Consider the following 23,343-nt stretch of genomic DNA (forward strand, 5'->3'; position numbering starts at 1 on the left):
TTAGCCAAATAAAGGACGGGACTGCACCCTTCACAAACCGTAAAATAAAGTTTATTAGTTTTACAGTTGACTACAGTTGACAGTTCACCATCAGTCCACACAAACAATTCTGGTTTCCTTGCACTAGCCATTTCGTCGTAGCCTATTCTGTCTGTTTGTAAAGCGCAAGTTTTGGTCAATTTCTGTAAAGAAACAGTGCCATCTATAGGCCTGGGGTATGAAGTAACGTGTTGAGTCGTGTTGAGATGGATCCGTTTGGATGCAAATATTCTTGATACGGTTCCAGGGAAGGCGGAGGAAAAAAAGATCGATTTGGTACGTGTGGACTAGGCCTCAGACACAGAGTCTAGTTGAGAACATACATAGAGTCTAGTTGAGAGAGTCTAGTTGAGAACATACATAGAGTATTTGTTATCATATTGTTTATTGACAAAAAGGGTCAGAATTCTATCTTTGTGTTAGTACCTCATTTATTTCCAACAAAAGGGAAAGGAAAATTCTAAGGGCAAAATTCTGGTCAAGAGGTTTGGGTTTTTGTTTAACGTCGTCATCTTTAGTGGCCTTTCTCCTGAATCATAGATCAAAGGCAGGCCTCATATATAAAAAAAGGCTGTTAATGGGAGGTATGATTATAATTGAAACCTGTGTGAAAATGCACACCTGTTGTGTCAAGTCTCAGCAGAAAGGAAGAGATTACAAATGAATAAATAAATAAACCACATTCAGTCATATAGGGATGGCAAGGAGGATTATCATTCATTTTTGAAAACAAAGGCTACTGAGACTACTGACGCATGAGTTGGGAAAAATACATTTTTCATGAGTTTCAATATTCAAATAGCTATTTTACTGTACTATCCCACAATATGTGAGAGAGTAGTATGTTGTACAAATACCTCTATTTGATAAGGTCAGTTCAAATAGGGGTTACTTTTCTTCTTACTCTGCATCCAGACCTTTCCTTAACTGGATAGAAATCTAATTGGAGACTTAACCAGCATGCTGCCAATCAGCTTCTTAATAAGAGTATGCTAATTGCTACAAAGAGATACTGAAGATGATCTATATATCAAGCCGTAGCTCCTATGATGGAAATGAATACTGTTAATGGATACTTTCAAGAAGCATCATTAGCATATACATTCAATTTATAAAAGTATCACGTTATAGACCTGAAAAAAAAAACGTAATTAAATACCAACAAAATGGCCATAAATGGCTGATGGCCAAAGACCCTGTTTTTTTTTCATTAATACTATAATTTGTTTGTTATAAAAATGCCAAGTCTATTTTTAATTAGATCCCCACAATGACTAAATGGATGGGTCTGTTAAATAGCAGTGACGACAGGGCCTCTGTTATTGTGTTAGCTAACGTTTCAAGTCTCTTGCCGAAATTTCTCTTGAATTTTTATCCTTAAAACAAGACCTGAGACCTTGTTTTGTTTGTTGCTATTAATTATTTCCCCTCTTTATTACGATACTTGTAAGCATTTCAAGAGACTGTTCCCTCTGTACACCGCTGTGAAGTACTCAGCAAGAAAGAATGCCAGAGGACAAGCCTCTATCACTGCATGCAGAGGACCACATGGACAAAAAGGCAGAACTGGGCATTAATGATCATGTTAACCACCAGAAGACAGTTTGTGAAGTTCTGCTGACCTGCACACTGAAAAGAGTTCAGTGCTTGGATGGACATCATGGGATATTCATGTAAGTTCAGTGAGGTGTTAAATTATGTACAGAAATTTTGTTTTAAAAGCTTTAAAAGCTCAAACGTCTTACTACTTAAGTACATAGTACAATCTCATAGTACATAGTACACTCAACATCAGCAACATGAAATCAAATAATAATGTACTGAAACTTTCCTACAGTCTGAAAACATATCGTAAAGACCATAAACGAATGGCATGTATAAGCATTAGGTATGAAATATCAATGTTCAGTATTGACAAAGATTATTTAATATTCTTTGGCTTTATCAACTGTCTTTGGTATTGATTTTCTTTATTAATCAAACACTAAAGCCTTAGGTGTAGGCAAAGGGTTGTTTAATATAGCATCAGACCTACTGATATGAAAACTGCAATGAATTACGATTCACAGGGGGCCCATTTGGGGCCATATAACTTACTCGACAATAGGGGTAATGTCAGGCTGTGTCTCGTTACAGGAGTGGAGACTGTTTTATAGATCAATTTTGATTGAAACAGTAGTGGTAAAAATGGGCAATAAACCACTGTGCCTCATGCAAAACAGCAGTAAACAACCACTTCATCATGCCAGGCAAATGAGGAACCTGGTACTGCAACACAAAATATAAGTATGTCTGATAATATAGCTCTTTGATTGATATTGATATTTTTAGTTGCCTGTTGCTCTTTTTATGTCTGATAAGCATTGGAGAATGTTCCTCTTTGCTTCATGTTGACCAGACTGCTTGTGATGAATGAGAGACAACTCAGCCAACCATTGTCAGTGCTTAATGCTTTTGGAAAGATATCGAATCTCGGATGAGAAAAAGAGATTAAGAGGAACTGCTTGCAAATTATTATTGTTGATATTTTTCTCCTGTTTCCTATTTTCTCTGAAGGAAACGTGTGACCTCACAGCCTTCATAGTACACACTTGGTTATTACAATGTGTTTGTTGACTTTGTCTGATGATAATAACAATGCCAATGATTGAATCATTGTAATTATTCTTATTGTTGTTTTATGAAAGGGGTTTTATGGAAGTGCTTCTTGTGACTGTTTCCTGTTGTCAAATACTAAGAGAGATTACAAAAGAGGACGGATCAGGGCTGGCTGGTTAGCATGTTGTCTTTAGTAGATATCTGGGCAGCAGAGCAGAGGCGATCTTGACATCGTGTCAAAACAGTTATTTCCTCACATTCCTTTACTGTATTTCCAGATAAATGTTCAGTTACCTGGTGATTGTAACTACCCCAGGGTCAGAAATACAGCACTATTACTGATCACTATCACTAAGACAGGACAATAAATAAATATCGGAACCATGTGATTGACGGCACAATTGACTTCCTCTACAGTGTAAGGCTTTACAGACTACCAGTCCATAAAACGCCACATCCTTGATGACTATGTCCCATGTATATTTCTTCCCTCCACTGGCGTAGCAATTTAGCAGCCTTTCATGGAGTTCCTGGACCACTCAGTCATCCCCAGCCCACAGAGCCTCCTAAGCAGCCATGATTAGTACTGGAGGATGGGGGCGACGCAGTGCCGGTGCGGGGGCTGTTCTCTTCAGGCCCCACAGGAACCGCACAATGGGGCAGCGGCCCAGATCTCTCAAGTGTACCTGGCTTTCTCTCTTTTCTCCTTTTCACTATTCTTTTCCTTTTTCTTTCTTTTTTTCTTTTTTTACCGCGGGTCTATGCTGGCCTGAGATGTTTTGAACCCACACAAGATAGAAGTAGCGTGGGAGGGGAACACCATAGGACTTCCATGTGCCTTAAAAACATTCACATAATGCCACACACTGACATGTTTTCAAAGCCTGTTAAATGTTGTGTTGCAGAGAACACTCCACTATTAGTAGTCTCTCAAGCCTTTTCATTCTTCTTAAAGCATTAGGGAAAGGCTGATTATATGACTCACTTTTATGCCCTCGAATATCTTACGCCACTAAAAATGAGGAAACTGCTGCCAAGTTGGAAACTAATGGGCTGACAAAATTCTCCATTACAGAGATCTGAGATAGTTTTCATGTGCTGTATTTCTTTATGGAATTCTCCTCAAGAATATATCAGTTAATCTACTTCTGCGTTTCCTGATTGTTAATAATGTTGCTGATCATCTCACGCCATTTATTCAAACAAATCACTCCCAGGAGTTCTGTGATGTTCATGAAGTAGTCTATAATGTTTGCATTCCCCATATGAGGGTAGTGTTGTGATCCTAATCACTCTGTCTAATTACGCAATTGCAGAATAAAATTAATATAAAACCATTAGGATGTCCCTGTGGGAACAGCAGCAATAACATAGACACACCAGGCCCAGACACAAATTTTCAAGTCGCCTGCTCCATACAATCCACAAGGCAAACCTCTCCTTTCTTGTTCATGTAAATCAATCTTGTGAAAGTGTGCCAAATGGAAAAGGTCTGTGGCAGAGCAGGCTGCGTGTCGTGTCTGAACTTAGGGGCGCTTCTGTGATCCACGCTGACAGGAGTTTGGCTGGAGGACGCAAAAATGAATTTGTGAGATAAATTTGTTTGCGTGTCGCGTCCCGTCATCTCCCAGGTGAACTGGCGAACAACTCCTGGGGGGGGGAGGGCTTGGCAGCGTGGTGCAAATGCCCACTGCTGCGCCGCCAGCATATCCTTGGCTACGTGTGGTTGCCTAGGACACCAAGTCACCTAGGCGTTTAAAAATAGCCCCCTCAGCACAGCGGCGGGTTGAAAGGAGCCATTTCAAATACAGTCCCGGGTAATGGGAGCAAAGCTCACCATCATCTAATTGTGAGTCATTCATAACAGTGAATAGTTTACCGCTGTGCTGAAAGTGCCCATCACAGAAGTGGCTGCAAGTAGTGCATGACCACACTCCAATAAAGAGAAGATAAATAAGATAGGAGGGCATGAATGCTATGCTAAGTTTTTTTTATTTTTCGTACGTGATACAGCATTCTTGTTCTTGTACCTTTCTTTCTGTAAAGAATTACTTTGTAATAATTAGTCACTGATGAACTGTCACAAAACCACAAAAACACACGAAACAAACTCGATGCTGATTCAAGATCAGTAAATCAGTCTGTAAGTTACTAACCCTCCGGGGAAAATAATCAAAGCTCTGAAATGGATTAAAAGTCCATCAAGGTAATGTACCTTTGAGGACCGCCATCCATTTCCTTGTGTACGAAGCCCACGGAGAACCCTGGCCTGCCGTGCCCATGTGCTGTGTAACTACTGCGCTCTGTCACTGTCTGTACTTCAAAGGTCAGCAGGGTTAAAATGCTCCTGTTCCCCAAGAGGTCCTATTAAGAGGATCGCGTTGATCATTCTGCTTAGGATATTCACCTCCAAACCGCTACATTTGTGATGAATGAATAAATAGGGGCATCACATTGCAACATATCACATTACTTTCCGTTTTATGGAGGTTGTTTACTATTCCCCAAAACTTATTGTTTACATCACAGTGCTATGAACCATGGGTAATTCCCTCAGGCAAAGTCTGCAGAAATGCAAACTTGTAGAAGGTGTGGATACTGGAGTAAGCGTGTGTGCAAGAGAGCCCTATTGGACTTTACAATTTCACAGTGGGACAGCCCCATGCCCTCACAGTGGGAACATTCTTCAGTGTCCGTGAGTCTATGGACATTTGGATTAGGCCTCAGGGGCGTGGGGGGGTTATCAGATATGGAGTCAGACTCGAGTCACATTTTTTAGGAGACTTGCTTGATCAACATGTAGAAAAGACTCGACTTTGACTTGCTATTCATGACTTGAGACATGACTTGAGACAAATGACTTGACTTTTTTTTTTTCATAGATATTAAGGAGTGAACTGCTATATTAAGGAGAAAATCTGCTTAGGTTGCATGCGTCACGCGAGCGAACGTGTCATTGTTACCAAGTGACGCGACAGACCAGCAAGTGCCAGATCAAATGAGACAGAGGTAGGCTAACTTGCAAATATGGAAGGCTCTACGTTAATACCAAAACATAATAATGTTTGGTTTCACAGATGATGTATCTGACAACTCAAAGGAGAAATGAACAGCAGTCTGCAAGTGTGCAAAATAGCGACATAACCACCACGTTGATTTTCATCCGTCAGAAGTTAGTCGTGTTAGAAAACTAACGTCAAATTTGAGGCATGTTAAGAGTTGGCTTTGAATCTATTATGCTTTTTAGTTAACGCCATATTAGTTTAAAATGTGTGAAATGGCAAAGTGAAACATTTTTTTGTCTAAGTTTAATCTTGATATATAGCGAAAATGTTGCCAATGTAACCTAAAGTAAGCGCCTCTCTTTCTCCCTCCCTCTTAAACACGTCCCTGTTCCATACGTTCCAACAGTAAGTAGGCCTAGCTAACTGCCAGCAATCAGCATAGAAAAGTAGCTTACTTCACATGTTAGGCTTATGCATAATATGATATAGCATTGATGGTCCTAAACCCTCCTAAAACCCATTGCGCTGTCGCGCTTGTCAAAGTTTGGCAGTGACGTCGGCGGCAGCGTTTGATTGATTTATTAGTTAACTTTTTCAACATTATTAGGTCCCTGGAGATGTGACAGGTCAGGACAGGTGTAACTTGAACTGTTTGAATATATCTTCATGATTTGATGTAGCTTAGGCTACCTAATATTTGAGGCATAGTGAAACAATAATAGGCTATTTTATAATAGGTCTACTTGAAATACATTTATTTTTATTCGTATACATTTCATCTTATTCTATAAACCGTTCAGATGTAGGCTATGTGGCTTGAATGAATGCAATGTCTATTTGTTTGTTACAAATAAAACTCCAGCAGTTCATAACTAGCCTATTGTAGCTTATTTTAAAATGAAAACATGGGTAAATCATACAATTTGTATGATTTGGCTCTGACTTGACTTGACTTGCTTGACCCAAGCTATGACTTGACTTGATTTGCTTGACTGTCACAAAAAATGACTTGGACTTGCTTGAGACTTGAAGGTTAAGACTTGAGACTTGCTTGTGACTTGCACATGTGTGACTTACTCCCACCTCTGGGGGTTATATATTATTGGGGGGGCCCAGAATCATTGTCTTTCATAGGGCCCAAATTTTCTAGCAGCGCCCCTTTTAGGCCTACAAGGAAATCAGGGTCTGCCCCACTAGGTCAGATACGGGCAACATACACAAGTTAGCCTCTGTACACGGATCAGATAGAGGACACAACCCACACTGACTGGCAGCTCTGTCAGAGTTCAGTTTTTTGTCCTTTTCACTCTAGTGGAGATCACAGGAATGATGTCGGCTGACAGCCCCTGTCGATGAGGGCTAATGGGAGCTTAGTGTTAGTGGTGAAATGGAGGAGAAAGGGGAGGAGGTGGGAAGCTTGGCTCCGCTGAAGCGAATGATGTGAAGAGATAATGAAGGTTTTTAAATCTCCTGGAATTCAGTGGGGTGAGTGACAGCTGTTAATCATCCACATGGACTCTTCCCAAACTTTGTGTGGAAAACATAATCTATCCTGTCCTGTCTTCTCTTACCTCAGCATTACAGAATTGCCACTTATCTCAAACAGAAGGCATGACAGAGCCATTAGGAGCATCTCACTGCTATTTTTGTTAACGTTTGCCTGACATCAAAAGCGGTGTTTTAAGTCTACACAATGTTTTATTGTGAGATCGCTGTGATTTTCTGAAAATCAACTGCTTTGGTGTGGCAGATAAGACAAAGCTCACACCACTGTGTTAAAAGATGCTATGTTTAGTAGAGGATAATATTTACTCTCTGTCTATATCTGTGCCTATGACCATTGTCTTGATGTATCTATTTATGCTGTATTGTACATAAATTTACATAGCGTGATCAAAATGCCTTCATTTTATGAGAAATAGCCTGCAGTCGTAGAAGATGAAGAAATTAAATAATAAAAGACTTGGAATTAAATGAGAGAATGCTTTTAAAGCACATGTTACGAGCAAAAAAAAAAGCCAACTTGAAAATGAATTTTTTATAGCTTGCGAATTATAGGACGCTACGCCGACTTCTGTCCTCTAAGGAACCGTACACACCTCTCCTTATTTTCTTTCAAAAAAATGCAATTTTCTTAATTGTACTTCCAGTGTGAGGGTGAATAACTGCTAATGCTACCATTGGTTTTGTTTTGTTCGTCACCACCGGAGATGACAGTTCCTGTACCCATGGGAGAGGCATGTTTCCTCTTGACAGGCTCTCATGACAGGTGTCATTTATCAGCCTGGCTACCTACCTGCTGAGCTTTGTGACTGGCTGACAATCGGCTGTGAAGAGCACAGGACACAACACTGTTGGGTGCCATCCATCAGTGAGCGCAGCACTGGCTTATTTCAGGAAACTGATACTAGGTGTTGACGTGGGTGGCTAAGTCATTATGCCTTATCTTAACGTGTCAATTTATTTTTCCGGGATGATAGGAAGCCTATGTCACTGTAAAACAGCTGCCCAGGCAGAATCACATAAAATGGCTGAAATGTTTATTGTACATTAATTTTCACAATGTATATACAATATATTATCTATACATGGATCAATACCTGACACTGTACATCAACATCCACAAGAAAGTGCAAGAGGGTAACTTGGTGGTGAAACCATAGTTGTGGTGTTAAGATGATTTAGGTATAGGCTACTTTAATAGCTTTAGTCATGGAATCATGGAAGATGTTTTTGACAACTGAAAATATTTACCGTACCTGTTTGTAATAAAAAGAGGGTATTCTGGAGTCATTTTGTTGCAAAGATTAATGCTGAGTCTGTTTGATGTTTGGTTAAAGAAAATAGAACTGTGGACACTGAGCCTCAGTACAACACCGAAATGCTTACTAGGCTACCTATATTATATTAAAGTACAGTAGTTGCATGTAACAACATCCACTAGCATTTAAAACCGCAGTCTGCAGTACTGCAGTACTGCAGTGCAAATTCTAAATGTCAGAGTTTGCTTAATGCATTCTCTGTAAGCGTCTTTGAGTGTCTTAAATGCATTATTATTATTATCCCGAAAACAAGGCCCCGTTGCTCTGATGTCCTAAAGTCGCAGTCTAGCCCAAGTTACTATGTAAGAAATCTCCAGTCTTTTATTTAGATATTTGCTAACTGTGAATTAGATTTTCAATTGTGAATACTGTTGTCAGAGAAGCAAGCCAGTATTTGTAATTAACATGTTCCCTTAATCTCTGATCACATATTGTGGTCACTTTATGATTCATTACAAATACTTACATACAATACCTTAAAACCCCCTGTGTGGCATAGACAGTTCCTGTTAGGAACAACCAGTGTGTGCACTGCTTCTAAGCTACCATCATACAGTATATCCCAATAAGACCATAAGGTATTGTTAATAGTAAATGGAAGTCAACTTGTAACTATACACAATAATGGGCCAAACATCTAAAGGTTTTTGTCACATCTTTTTGTCAGAGTTCCTATAGGGAAAAAAACTATGTTGTGGACTTTCTGTGTATCATTTCCTTTTTAGCACTAAGTTGTGGATATGGTGGCTGCCACCCACTGCAAGTCCTCCATAATCCTGCAGCTAATAACAAAATAGCATTTCTATCTGGTTTCAATGAGAGATTAACTGCTTTTCACCTGTTGAAAGACTTCATTTTCAGGATGTCTTCTAAAACATAATATGGGCCATTTGCGGCATGGTTTAGTTGGATCAACATTGCAATTCAGAGATAATTTTGGCTAAGAAGACTTATGCAATTGATTTGAATGATTCAACAAACACAAATACAGATACTGACTGTTCTAAACCATCTTTCTTTTAAGCAACAATTAGCTTTTTGTCTTCTGTAGTCGTCAGGACTGCTCTTAAGAAAAATGGATGAACATAATCTCACCACCATCTGGGCTCCTGTTTTCTACCCCTTCCCTGGTAGTCTTGTTCCTCTCGACATCATGCTCATTCACATCAACATCTAGCATCAGTGATTTATGTATTTATTTTTATTTTTTTGAACAAGGCTGCTTTTTAGAAAAGGGCAACATAAATAGATGAGCTGGTCTCAGCTGTGGATTTGGGTCATGTCTGGAGCTACATTTGCTCCCGAGTCAGCTGGTGTGTGTATAGCCTCTAGTTAGCCCCTGATGGCTGCCCCTACGCTGACTCTATCATTTCTCTGAAACTCACAGGAGTCAGTTAACATGCTTTACAGGTTTGATGGACATCCTATGAGAAATACCCGACCTTTCTAGTATACTGTATGTCTATTCAGCAGTTAGTCAGGGCTCTAGGCCCCTGTGCAATTTCACATATTGGAAAAGATGATTCAGGATATTTTAAAAGTATGAGTCTAGTATGAATTTGGCAAGTTTTTTTTTGATAGTTTTCCTGTTAATCACTCAATTAAATAAATCATCCATTATTTTCATCAGTCATGTTTTGTCCTTCAGTGTGTCCATCATTCTATACCAATCTCATGCTTTCGGTCTACACCTTTTCAGCTGATGATTTTCTTGAAAATAAACTTTTAAGCAAAGCATACAGCTCATCTTGACTGTGGCTTCAAGGCATCCTGACGGTGTTCTTCCAGTAGGAATCTGTCTGAATTTCACCGACACAGGCTCAGAAAACAGAAATGGGTTTCCGAGAAAATAGTTTATTTACACAATGGCAAAAATATTCAGTGATTCCAAGGGAAGGCAGGCAAAAGAGAACACTGGATGAAATGCTAACTATGCCACAGGAGTTCCAAAGCACAGAAGGTGGCAAAATAAGTCCAAAAAACATCATTGCATTGCCAGCAGAGAACACAAAATTGAACAAATGGTCAGACTTAACACAAGGAAGAGCGTCCAGATGATGGTCGTAGAGTCTTTGGGGAGATTTCTTAGCACCGAGTAGGACTGAAGTTGCCAAAGACAAGGCCAGACAAAGAGTGACAGGAAACATTTAAGTAGAGAAGTAGTTTAGAGAAGGTGTTAATGAGCCGCAGGTGCAGGTGGTCAGTAGGCTGGGGAGTGAGACCGGGAGATGGGAACTTCATGAGAGTGAGGAGAGTTAGAAGATGATGTTAGCTATGGCAACTTCAAGGTTTCACCACATGGGCATTCACATGCTTAGTATCTGTCTTTGTGAGCTTGATATGTATTTTTTCCATAAGTAAATAGTGCTTTGAACCTATACCTGCTCCTCTATGCATTTGTTTTTTCAAGGATGAACTCCACCATAGGCTTATTCATTTCAATGTATTTCTATACATCGCTGAATGAATACATCGCTGAATGAATACATCGCTGTCTCATGATCACGAAGATGACGTATGTATGGGTACTTGAAGTGTGGAATCAGTGACCCGTGGGCGGTCCGTGGACTTGACCAACTCTGTTTTTCTTTATCTCACTCTCTGAAAACATCTGTCCCTCATTTTACACAATGAACGGATGTTGTCAACCGTTGAGATGGACCTCATGAGATGTTGACACACTGGCGCAGGAGGTTTGATTCTATTTCAGACCACCAAGAGGGCAGCTTGCTTTTTAAAAATCCCAAAAAATAAAACATAAAACAGAGCCAGTGACCACACGCTGTGTTGACTCTTTGACAGGTCAGAGATGCACGCAATGGAGGCATCTGTGCTTAAAATGGAAGACTAAAGAAGAACTGTGAAGACCCATTTTGTCCTTATTTTCACCATTTTGGTTGAAACAGTTTGAGAAAGAATGGGGGAGAGTGGCTGTCACCCATACAGCCCCTGTCTGTCATTACGGGATATTATCTTTGTGTTCGTGTGGCAGTGGTGATGACCTACAGTTTGTGCTAATCCCTGTGCTCTCTCATATAATTGTTACCTATAATCCCCCCATGCTTTTAAATAGCAGGCAGAGAATTGGGCGCTAAAATGCAACCTGCCTTTCCAAAGAGAAAATTTACCTTTTCTTTTTGTGCCATTTCATTTCTGATACACCCACACAAAGAGAGAGAGAGTGAGTGAGAGAGAGAGAGAGAGAGAGAAGGAGACACACTCACACACACACAGATGGTGATAAACACATTCAGGACTTTCCCCGCCAACACACATGCACAATCAGAGGAACACACACTGTTAGCTGTACCACACACTCACACAGGGGCTCCAGATCAGCAGAGATCACTCTCTCTCTCTCTCTCTCTCTCTCTCTCTATCTCTCTCTCTCACGCCTACACACTTGCAGGGTGCTTGTTTTCAATAGTACTGTATATCAGTTCAATCACTGAACAATGCTTCACTTCAACAACGCAGACAGTATCTATTATAATCTTCTTTATAGATTCCATTCAAGAGCTCACTTCCCTCAACCGTCCCTAATAATAGGTCTGGGCAGTGGTGCTTCTGGGCCTAGCGGTAGAGCCAAGGTAGCTGAGAGGTTTCTGTTTGACAGCAAGTTAGCACACTGTACGCATACTGATTATAAAAGTCTATTTGCTTACCTACCGAAAAATGTTCCACGTGCTCTTGAATAATGATCGCCTGATTATTTAATTGCAGTCAAATTAACCATGTAGCATTCCGTGTCCATCGTATTTAAATGGGGATGTATTAATTGTCTCTTACCAATTCATGTGCAGCTACAGCACATGCCATTAGGGAACAAAAAAAGAAAAGAAAAATGAGAATAATTTGCTTGTCGTCTAATGGAATATGCAGAGGAGGCACAGAAAATGTTGGGGGGGGGGGGTCGCAAATGAAACAATTTACGTACATTCTCTTTAGAGGATATTTATCGAGTATGGGTTATACTGTATGGATCACAATGTCAGACTGAGCGGCCATTTTGTTGTGTTATTGTTTTTGAGGGTAGGTGAGGTTAAGCAAGGCAGGGATAGTTCAGGCCAAAAGAAAGCAAAATCTACAATTAGTCTGCAAATTCTAGAATTAAACTGTTCTGGGTTCATTCCAGAGTACCCTTTTATCTTTGGAAAGAGCGACAGGTCATTGTTGCATTTTACATTTGCGTTTTCCCCCAGAAACAAAGAATTCATCTCGGTTTATCATCTCCGAGACATCATAATGCTGTTTAATTATACACTCGATTAAAATGGTGAAACCCAAAACAATAAAACAGTGACAACTGATAAATAAATCCCCGATGGGATTGTGCCTGCAATGAGCTTGTCACGCTACAAAGAAAGAGAAATGTGTGTGTCGCGATACCTAAGCGCACGCACATGTTCTGCAACCAGAGCTGAAGACAGAACTCCTGCCCATGTTTACACTCCCTCTGAGTCGCAGCACAATGCAGCTGCCATGCCCAACCTGCTTCTCAGTCCTTGGTCGGCAACTACGCTTCAGTACAAAATATCTAATGGTAAACTGAAACCAGGGCTCACAGCATATACTCTTTTATTTCACACAAGTATTTTTAAATGATTGGAGAAGCGATTTTCAATTGGCTTCCAAATCCTGAACAGTGGAGCTCATGTGCCAAAGGGGGGTTGACAGTAACAGCAACGTTTTGTTGTAATTCCTCCCAAGACAGTAAATTAGAAACCTATCGTTGAACTGACACAACGTGAGGCAGCAATGTGTTACATTGAAAGTGATTTCAGTGGCAATCCTTTGTTCTTGTCTCACCAGAGGAAGATTTAAGTTAATATGCTCCATATTTATTCTAACGAAATGATGTCCTGCAAGTCCAGATGGACCTTAAACTGTGACTGTGTCTGCTGTGACTACACCAAGATTTGTATGAGTAATTATGCCTCTTTGCTTCCACATACATCTAGAATTTGCTAGATGAGCTAAATTGTCACAAAGAACACCAGGGAGAGAAGCACATTTTTCTAGATCATTCATATTTATATAAGCATTCATAATCTATTAGCTCCTCATTTCCTCTCTGACAGCTCATAAAGATGATGCAATAAGCTGAAATGAAAAAGATTGTTGGAATAAGATAACTGTCTGAATGTCTGTGATGTTTTATCTAATATACAGGATATTTACTTTTTTGCCATTTCTCACTGTTGACGAATGGCAACATTAGGTGTTCAAATGTAGTCTCTCAAAAAGACAAACCACCTCTTTCCAAAGACTCGGTCTAGGAGCTGTCACATAGGAATGTTCCGTTCATCTGTGCTATGACATTCTGGCACATTCATTAGGTTGATAACCGTTGTGAGAAATGTCTGCCATTACGGTAGGGTAGTGTGCAATGTCTGTCAGCTGTGTGACAGCCTCTCCACTTTATTTTGGTAAGCTTCCTGAAAATGCAAATATGCACATACATACCAGGACACACACATATACACGCACACACAAACACACACACATGCTCGCATGCACGCACACACACACACACACACACACTCTCACTTGAGGCATGAACATTTCTTTCAAGCACCATCAAGTGGCAAATCAGTCACCAGCGTCTGATTTGCTCGACAGTGTTTTAAGTGTTTTCATCATCAGGAAGTTCTTTTTCTGAACTCGTCTTCCTGAGGTTCATATAAGACTTGTTTGGGCTACGCATGGATAACTAAACATCTCCCTTCACATTTTCCCATAGCTTACCCTTTCAAACTTTTCATCATTCAAACTTTTCTGACAGATTTGTCTTTAAACCTTCACCAAATACAGTTGATGTTAATTGCACTTATAATGCATTTAATTACTGTGCTCTAAAGTTGACAGAACTATAATGATTTAACCCCAGAGTGCTATAGTGATTTCATACTTGAACCTGAGGATGAGACCTTCTTACCTACAGTGAGCGTCATATCCATCGTTTTGGCATAATGATTTCATGCTATTGTGATGAAAATGCAGTCATACTTTAATAATGCAATTTGACCCACGGGATCTCCATTGTAGGTGGTAATTGTGTCATATTTGATGATCTGCTATTGAAATTCAATATAGGTGGTCAAATCCTTTGATTCTAATGATTCGCCTGCCATGCTGCTTTTAACACTTTGCTTCTTTCCAGCCCCATGGGACCTTCAGCGTAGCCCCCTCACACGCTCCACCAGTTATCATCACTGACATCCAACCATGCCTCGGTTAACCACAACAAAAACCTCTCACCAGGGTGGCTAGAGTTAGAGACTAGACTTTCTGCCCACGGGCCTTGACAGAGAGACTAGCTTGGCAATAACCTCATCCCCCATCTCCTCCGCACATGTGTGTAAAGCTGACCACCGCCCCCATAGGCCTTTCCCCTCCCCACCCCACCCCACCCCTATCCCTCCCTAGAGAGCAAGCCTCCAGCATCCCCCTCAGCCAGACAGAGAAGAGGCAAAGGGTGGGATTCCGATTGTGTCAAAAGCGAGGTGAAACTGCTAATGTAAAGGTGATGTGTGTGGGTGGGATAAAGGTCAAGAAGGTAATATAATGTAGAATATCCATATGACAACTACGTATACATGTGCAGTCACCCGGGTTAAGTGTAGGTGGAACAGGAGGCTGTTTAGGGAATCAGAAGGATTCAGTAGAAAGAAAAGTAAGGATTCGCACCCCATCATAAAACCCACCCAGTAATGCTGATCACTCAAGGACGTGTCAGTTATGATGCTACATATGTCATTAATTCCATTGTTTAATTCTGATTGGATCAGACAGATGCAGTAGGGACAGTTGGGACAGTTTGGGAAAGCAGAGAGAATCCTGCAGAGAAGGAAGACCAGAAACCTGATGTTTTCTTTTTTTCTTCAATCACTTTTCTAAACTCCGACTACGCCACAATATTGACATACTGTATTTTCCTATGGAGTAACCAGCCATGACACTTTTTGTATTAACCATAAAACGAGAAGGTTTGCAATTGAGTCACCAGCCATGACATTCTTTGGATTAACTATAATTGAGGCCAATGAACAAGAATATGAAAGATGCAATCGCTTTCTACAGTTTTCTCAGAATGTCTCTTAGAAGATGAGGTTGAAGCCTGCCATAGAAAGATAAGACCACCTGGCCATGTTGTTATAGAATGAGTCAACTGTACACATCAATGAAGTTTCCCTTACCATGTTTATCGAGGACACCGGCCCGATGCTGTTCACATAGATGTCAACATCAATCACCGTAGGTTTAACTGCAAACAGAGAGAAACAAAAGAGATTCCATGTTAATCTCCCTCGGGCATCTCCCAACATCTCCAGTGAGGCGAGCCAGCCAGGACCCCTACTTTTTCAGGATCGAAGGTCAAAGATAGCCTGGATCAGTGCAGAGGCTTATTTATCATCCATTTCAAGCGCGTTCGATTCCAAACCGAGGGAACATCTCTGGAGAGTCGTAGTACTGTTAAGCATCGCTAACCGAGAGGCCACATATATAGGCACACGCACACACACACACACACACACACACACACACACACACACACACACACACACACACACACACACACACACACACGGCTTGTGTGGCTTCCCTTAGCATTATCCCTCCAACTCCCTAGGCTCCACATGTTCACACAGGGACAGTGAGGAGGCTGATAAAGCCTGTTGTTTCAGGTATGACTTAAAATGCAAATGAGCCAAGCCAGTAATTGGCTTTGCGAAAGACCAAGCATGTTTTCCAGGAGGGGACAGACAATTAAAAATTGAATTGTTCTAATTGCTATCTGGGTACACCTCAGACTTGGGTTTGCACCAGGAGTTCCCCCCGCATTCACAAGCTTAAATTGAGGTAAATAGTTCAGGTGGAGTGCATAAACACCATCATAAGCACCAGTGAGTTGTTTACTGCATCTTAATCATGAGTATAAAACACATACTGTATGCTGAACACATATTAAGTGTGTTGGGTTTTGCTGGACAGAACTAGATTACTCAGGAAGATCTGCACGTCTTGACTTAAATACTGCTTAAACATACAGGGAGACCATTGGTCATGCTGGTCTAAGCAGGAAAAACTGCAGAGAGGGGCATATCTAGGCTGGAATCCCCCTTCCCCTCCAGGGTTGTGCACAATTCGAATTGCAATTCTGCTTCCTGTTTGCTACCTCAATTGAAATGCAAGTGAAATTCAAGAATTGAATTGGAATTTCAGTTTCAATTCAATTCTGGAAGTTTGCACAAGCCTGCTCCCCTCCCACACACACACACCACCACAGATCAGCATATTTTGCATTTGAACATTTTGAGACTTTGCAGGCTAAGATTAACACTGTTAAACATCTACATAAAATGTAGATTTTCAGACTAACAGTTTTGTACAGGACAATCCTTAAAATTTGACAAGCAACAATCTAATTTCTAATCTGCATATTGGTGACTAGACAACACTAGCATCCCTAACCAGGGTTATCTTTGTGTTTTGACTAGTAAATATCAGGTTACTAACATTGACGCCGGTCTAAGCCTTCACTGTCTATGAAGCTAGCATTTCTCCAGAACTCAAAAACCTCACTCATGCCTTTGGTTGTCTTTTGCAGCATCCATTGGTGATGGACAACATCCCCAGAGCATGCTAAGTACTGCTGTGGCCTATGCGTTCTTGCTCACATCTGGTCATATTGTCAGAGCTCATTTAGACAGGCGATGGTCAGACAGCTGTCCTCCACCATCTGGAGACGCCAATTAACACTGACATCAGTGACTCTCGGCTAATTAATAGAGGTTGACTCAGATTAGAGAGGTGAACTTAATATTAGGGAAGTGATGGGGGACATCACCAGTTAACACAGAGGGCGGTGTCAATCCTCTGCTTAACCAGCCCATCACTGTCAATAAAAAACATTGCTGTACCTCCTCAAATGTGTTCAAGGGGCATTGGATATGCAAGAATCTTGTCCAATCACTATTCTGGATGATACAATTTCTGGAATTTATGTGAAATCTATCTGAAGTCTCTATGTCTGTGCAATAACAATAGAAATACAAAATGACAATATAATGAAATCATCTGTAGTTTGAAATGTTACAAGTCAATAACAAGAACTTGAAGGCATCTGCAAGATTTCTTAGTCACCTGTTGATGAAATCATTCAAAAGGCTTCAGCAACTATCAATCTAACCAATCAACTGATTTTTTACATATATATATATAAAGAAAGGGTTGTGAATACATTCATTTTCGTCACTCTTGGTCCTGATGTACAATCCCATGAAGTTCTCTCCCTTTCACATCTACATGCCACAGCTACTGTGTGATGGACATCAGGCTCAGTGGAAAGACTGCATTGACAACCTTTTATTAGGCTTTTCACACATAGAGCACTGGAGCTGTGCAAGTGGAATGGGAGGAGGTGCATGGGGTTGGGGTGAGGTTGGGGGTGGAGGGGCATCACTGCTGGAGTTTAGGCTTGCTCCACAGATAGGCAGAGGTGCTGATGATTTAGGAGACAGCGCAGTGTGTGGGATAATGATAATGTGTGTGTGACTCTCTCTCTCTCTCTACTTTTTCTCTGTGTGTGTGTGTGTGTGTGTGTGTGTGTGTGTTTGTGTGTGAGTGAGTGACCATCTAAATCACCCAAATTCCTGCACACAATGGCCTCTGCGTGCAACAGTGGAAGGCCGTGATGAGTGCATCCTCGGTTTCTTGGTGAAGACTTTTAAGGGATGAAAGTGCCTTTTTTTCTATAGAGCCTTTCCAAGAACCACTCTCTGCCAGAGAGAGCCAATGCCACGCTGACAATCTTTGAAAGGACCCAAACTATTCCTGCTTCTTAAAAAGACCCACCACTGATGAGGAGCACTGGATGAACATCAATAGAATACCTCACACAGTCAGCGCAGTATATAGGAGATATAAAGTGAAGCATTTGGCAGAGAGTACCTTTAAAAGTATCTCCAAAAAGTAAGAACTTCAGCACAACTTCATATTTCACTGCATAATATAAAGAGTAAAATCATATTGTATCATAATTGCATAGCTAAGGTCAGGTCATACAGTTATGTTAGTATGCTATTACATACTAATAGAAAGTGTGTTACACATTTAAACACATTGTATTAACGTCATAACAAGAGATGTGCTGCACTGTGATAACAGAGAGTGTTACTAAAGAAAGCTCTGTCTGGTCTGGAAAGAGCAGCCTTGTGTGGAGAGATACTGTAACAGCTGGGCACTGCAGAATGGACTTATGGCCTTTATGTCTGACACTGGGTTGGTCATTATGGCTTAATTGCTCTCCCTGTGGAAAACTCCTTTTGCTCAGACTATTGATGGACTCTGACTCTGTCCCCCACACATTGGCTTTACCATAGAACTTGTGTGTACTGTCAGAGCAGTCACATTTGCTCCACTCCAGTTTGTTGCCTTTGTTTCTCTCCCTCTTTCTCTCTCTCTCTCTCTCTCTCTCTCTCTCTCTCTCTCTCTCTCTCTCTCTCTTTCTCAAATTCAAATTCAAAAGCATGATTTATAGCATAATTCAATTAGCATAATTCAATTAGCATGACCATACGTTGTACAGTATTGCCAAAGCATTTGGGTCAAATATATCAAAAGGGGAGAGGAAGAGGGGGAAACACACAAATAAAACAGAATAATGATAATTGTACAGTAATGAACTGTATGGCAATGGAGATGGCAATGGAGAGCATATGGCAATGGAGAGCAGTGTGTGTGTGTTTGCATGTTTGTGTTGGCATGTGTCCATGCGGCTGTGTCTGTGTGTGTGTGTGTGTGTGTGTGTCTGTGTGTGTCTGTGTGTATGTACAGTATGTTCATATTTAGGTAATGAAAATTTTCTCTCTCCATTTTCTGATTTCTCCTCATCCTCCGTGACCTCAGACCAACCTGTTGCCTGTTCCTAAAGTCCAATGTCTGCCCCTCCCTCAGAGGGCTTACTGTGTCACCCCAGGGTATTTTCTGTGAATCAGTGTCAGACACTGTTAGTTATGGTTATGGATGGGATTTGGCAGACGCCTTTGTCCAAAGCAACATAAAAATACAAAAACAATATAATATTTAAAAATTTAACAGGGAACAGATTAGAATGTTGATCAAACTATAATAAGGAGAATAGCAATAATAAGTTAGTAGACCGCATCTGTCAGATAAGATGGTCTGAGAGATCTGAAATGATGGGAGGGAGTTTTTTTTAATATAAATAGGAAAACATTAACAACCCGTTATCTGCTCTAATAAATTCACTTTTTTCATTTTTTCATTTTCTAAGCCAAATTACTTAATATTTTAATGAACAGCACAAAAAATCTGTGTAGATTGCACTGTTTGTTTGTTATGTCTGGCTTTTTATTGCAATTATACTTTCATCTTGCTTGGCAACAGAGAGTGAATAACAGTGATAAACACATTCAGACATGGTAAACAGAAATAAACTTTGTTTATGAGTTTATGCTAATATCTATCTAATATCTATCAGTGCAAACTTATGTGTGCAGAAAACATATATTTAAATTTTCATTAGGCCAATATGTTTATTATCCGTTATGTTTATTTTTTGCCTGTGTTTGTTTCGAAATGCCAAAAATACAGAAACACATTACATAGCAAATTGAGCTCCTATGAGAAGCGAATGATTTGGATTCAGGGTAGAAACAGAAACACTTGCAATAAATAAAGAAATACTGAAAGGGAGAAACAGACATGAGAATAATAATACTGTCTTTATACCTGTGGCTAAACCTTCCACATCATAAGTCTTATATCCTTCACTCTAAATTCTTCCAAAACCCTTATTATCACCCGTGAAGCAATAGTTCACCCAAAAAAATGTCATTATCTACACAACCTCATTGCCTAAAAGGTTGCTTGTCCATGCACACAAAGTAATTCGGCAAAATGTCAGTGACCAGAAGGAACTGGTTACCCTCGTAAAAAAGAGCTGTGCTGTAAAAAAAAGAAACTGCAGAGCTGAGTCAGCAGTGCAACTCATTTCGAACTACAGGAAAAAAAATGCGCTTGTACTACATGGAGGATAAGTAGGAACTGAATCAAATTCTTTAACTAAACCATGAAGGATATCTTTAAAGTACATTTTTACATTTACAAAATGTCTGTAAGTAGGCTCAACAAAAAAGAGAGCAGCTATTTTTCTGGAGGCGTACATCTGTCTTCCTTTATGACCCCACCTAAGTTGTTTGTATCTTCCCCTGGTTTCAAGCAGAGCTGCCATAACACTTCTGCCTCTGAAACCACGTTCACCATTTTCACACCTCCTTTTCTCTTCCTCTCCTTTCTCTCTCTCTCTCTCTCTCTCTCTCTTCCTTCTCTGTCTCTCTCTCTCTCTCTCAGCATCTGGACAGAGTGAGGGAGGGAGAGAGAGAGAGCGAAAGAGAGAGAGAGAGAGAATGAGGGGCAAAAGTAGAACAGAGAGAGAGAGAGAGAGAGAGAGAGAGAGAGAGAGTGATCCAGTGTAATGTCATTTCTCCCATCCTGCTAATCCCATTTGATAATCTGGGCTGCTTGGCCTGCTCCCCTGACAGCTGCTCAGGCCTGGATGACGGTCTGTTGTGTCTGGTCGCTTGGTTGGCTCGCCAGTGGGGCTGGGCAGTAGTCAAACACCTCTCACTTCTGACAGAGACACATTCATCACAGCCACTGGGTACACTGTGAGAGATGGGGGGTAAAAGAGTGGTGAATGGAGGAGAGGAGGGGGGTAAAAGAGTAGTGAATGGAGGAGAAGAGAGAGGGTGGAGTAAAAGAGTGGTGAATGGAGGAGAGAAGAGAGGGTGGAGTAAAAGAGTAGTGAATGGAGGAGAGAAGAGAGGGTGGAGTAAAAGAGTGGTGAATGGAGGAGAAGAGAGAGGGTGGAGTAAAAGAGTGGTGTATGGAGGAGAGAAGAGAGGGTGGATTAAAAGAGTGGTGTATGGAGGAAAGGAGGAGGGGTAAAAGAATGGTGAATGGAGGAGAGAAGAGAGGGTGGTGTAATTGAGAGGTGAATGGAGGACAGGAGAGGGTGGAGTAAAAGAGTGGTGAATGGAGGAGATGAGAGAGGGGGGTAAAAGAATGGTGAATGGAGGAGATGAGAGAGGGGGGGGTAAAAGAATGGTGAATGGAGGAAGAGTGGTGAATGGAGGAGAGAAGAGATGAGGAAAAAAGAAAGGAAGGATAAGGTAAGAGAGGTGAAAGAGAAAAGAATAGAGAAGATGACAGGAGTTTAAATTAGACTGAGGAGGAGGAGGGGGAAAAGAACATACAGTATAAAACAAGAGAGAGTAAAGGAGAGAAGTGAAGTGAAACCATAGACTACTATATATACAGTCTATGAGTGAAACGAAAAGACAAAAGAACAGGTCAGGTAAGGGAAGGGAGATGAGGAGAACAGACGAGTGGGAGCAAGAGCTGAGATAGAGCTGAGCAGAGGGTTGGCCCCCGGGAGCTCTCCTATCCTCCCACTTCCCCTCCTGCTCCTGCTGCGGCAGCCTTATCTGGGGTCGCCAGGATCCAGTGCCCAGTCATCTGTACTCCCTCTGGGCCGCCGGCCCCGACGGGTCTCGCTCCGGCGCCACCACTCTCGCATCGCCACGCTGCTCGCCATGAACAATTCATGGGCGGGATTTCATGCTCCGTCTAAAGAGCCATCTTTTAGATCTATTAGGCCCGTGCTTTGACACACTGCTGACACCGCTGCTACCTCTGCTGCCGCTGTAATAACCCATTCTCATGCTCACATGGCAAAGTGAGTCCCATCATTGTGCATTACTGGTCTTTAGAGGCCTTGCGTTGCAGCCCATTAAGTTGGCAGGCAGTGGTTTCTGCAAACTGCTGGTGTCGTGTGCCAAGGCACTTTGCATGAGCAAGAATGGGCCAATCTGTATGATGGGCATTACACCACTGTGGCAGTGAGAACAGTGCGTCTTCTGTTCGTTCCGTTGATTGTTCATTAGAGAATGGCTCTGTAAGATGTCTCATGAACTATGTAACATTTGGCTAGCAAGGAGAGCAAGTTGGAAAGGCTGGACAATATAGGAGAGACCGGCCTGGATCCCCTACAGCTCCCAAATCATCTAAGCATCCTTCTTATGTACAGTCTACTGTTCAATGTACAAAATGATCTGAATACTGTGCCTCTATCAATGTGTTTATGGTTAGCATTTGATGTAGGGTTAGTGACATGTACTAATGTGTACTTGAACATATTCTATCATCTATTACGATAAATATACATTATATGCAACATGAAGCTATCACAAATACATTACTGTGTCATATACTGTATAGAAATAAGACGGTTGTAAACTAAACTATATAGATTTTTCACATCTATGGATAAACATTAGCCTGATGTGATGTTGTGGGCGGGGCTAAGTTTGGCTGGCGCCCAGGCTAGATAAACATGAATTTGTGTTAAGAATTTGAGCATGGGTCTTACTGTATAGTAAGTTCATGGAACATGGGACCAAAACCTCAAGTGTTTATTTTGTGGGTATTGTCATACAGACATTGAATATTAAGTGACTTCAACAACTTCCAACTTTCTCTTTTAAACTTTGTGTTTAATCAGCTGAAGATGAGGCTGAAGACAATGCACATAAATCACATCAGCTCAAAGAGCCCTGAACAAACTCTAATAACAGCCTGTGAAGATCCATTAAACTCTGAAGGATTCTAATCAATGATGCTAATGATGAAGCTATTTGAGGAAAAAGCAGAAAATGAAATGTTGAAGAAACAACTGGAAAGTGTGTCACTGCTGGGAGGGTCAACAAACTCCCTAGGAAGTAGGGGTGTGCATTGCCACTGCCCTCACAATTCGATTCGATTACGATTCACCAGGTAACGATTCAATTCAA

General features: G+C 41.0%; 1 protein-coding gene across 1 annotated transcript in view; it reads right to left on the reverse strand.

Moving 5' to 3' along the window:
• The window catches only part of LOC125301043 (gamma-aminobutyric acid receptor subunit gamma-3), a 119,482-nt gene that overhangs the window by 75,520 nt on the left and 20,619 nt on the right, over positions 1-23,343 (reverse strand). The window contains exon 3 of the mRNA XM_048253297.1: positions 15,664-15,731. Coding sequence (XP_048109254.1) covers positions 15,664-15,731 — 68 coding nt within the window. The remainder of the gene's footprint in view (positions 1-15,663; positions 15,732-23,343) is intronic.

This window comes from Alosa alosa, chromosome 9 (assembly GCF_017589495.1).
Source record: "Alosa alosa isolate M-15738 ecotype Scorff River chromosome 9, AALO_Geno_1.1, whole genome shotgun sequence".
In the NCBI taxonomy this organism is placed as follows: domain Eukaryota; kingdom Metazoa; phylum Chordata; class Actinopteri; order Clupeiformes; family Clupeidae; genus Alosa; species Alosa alosa.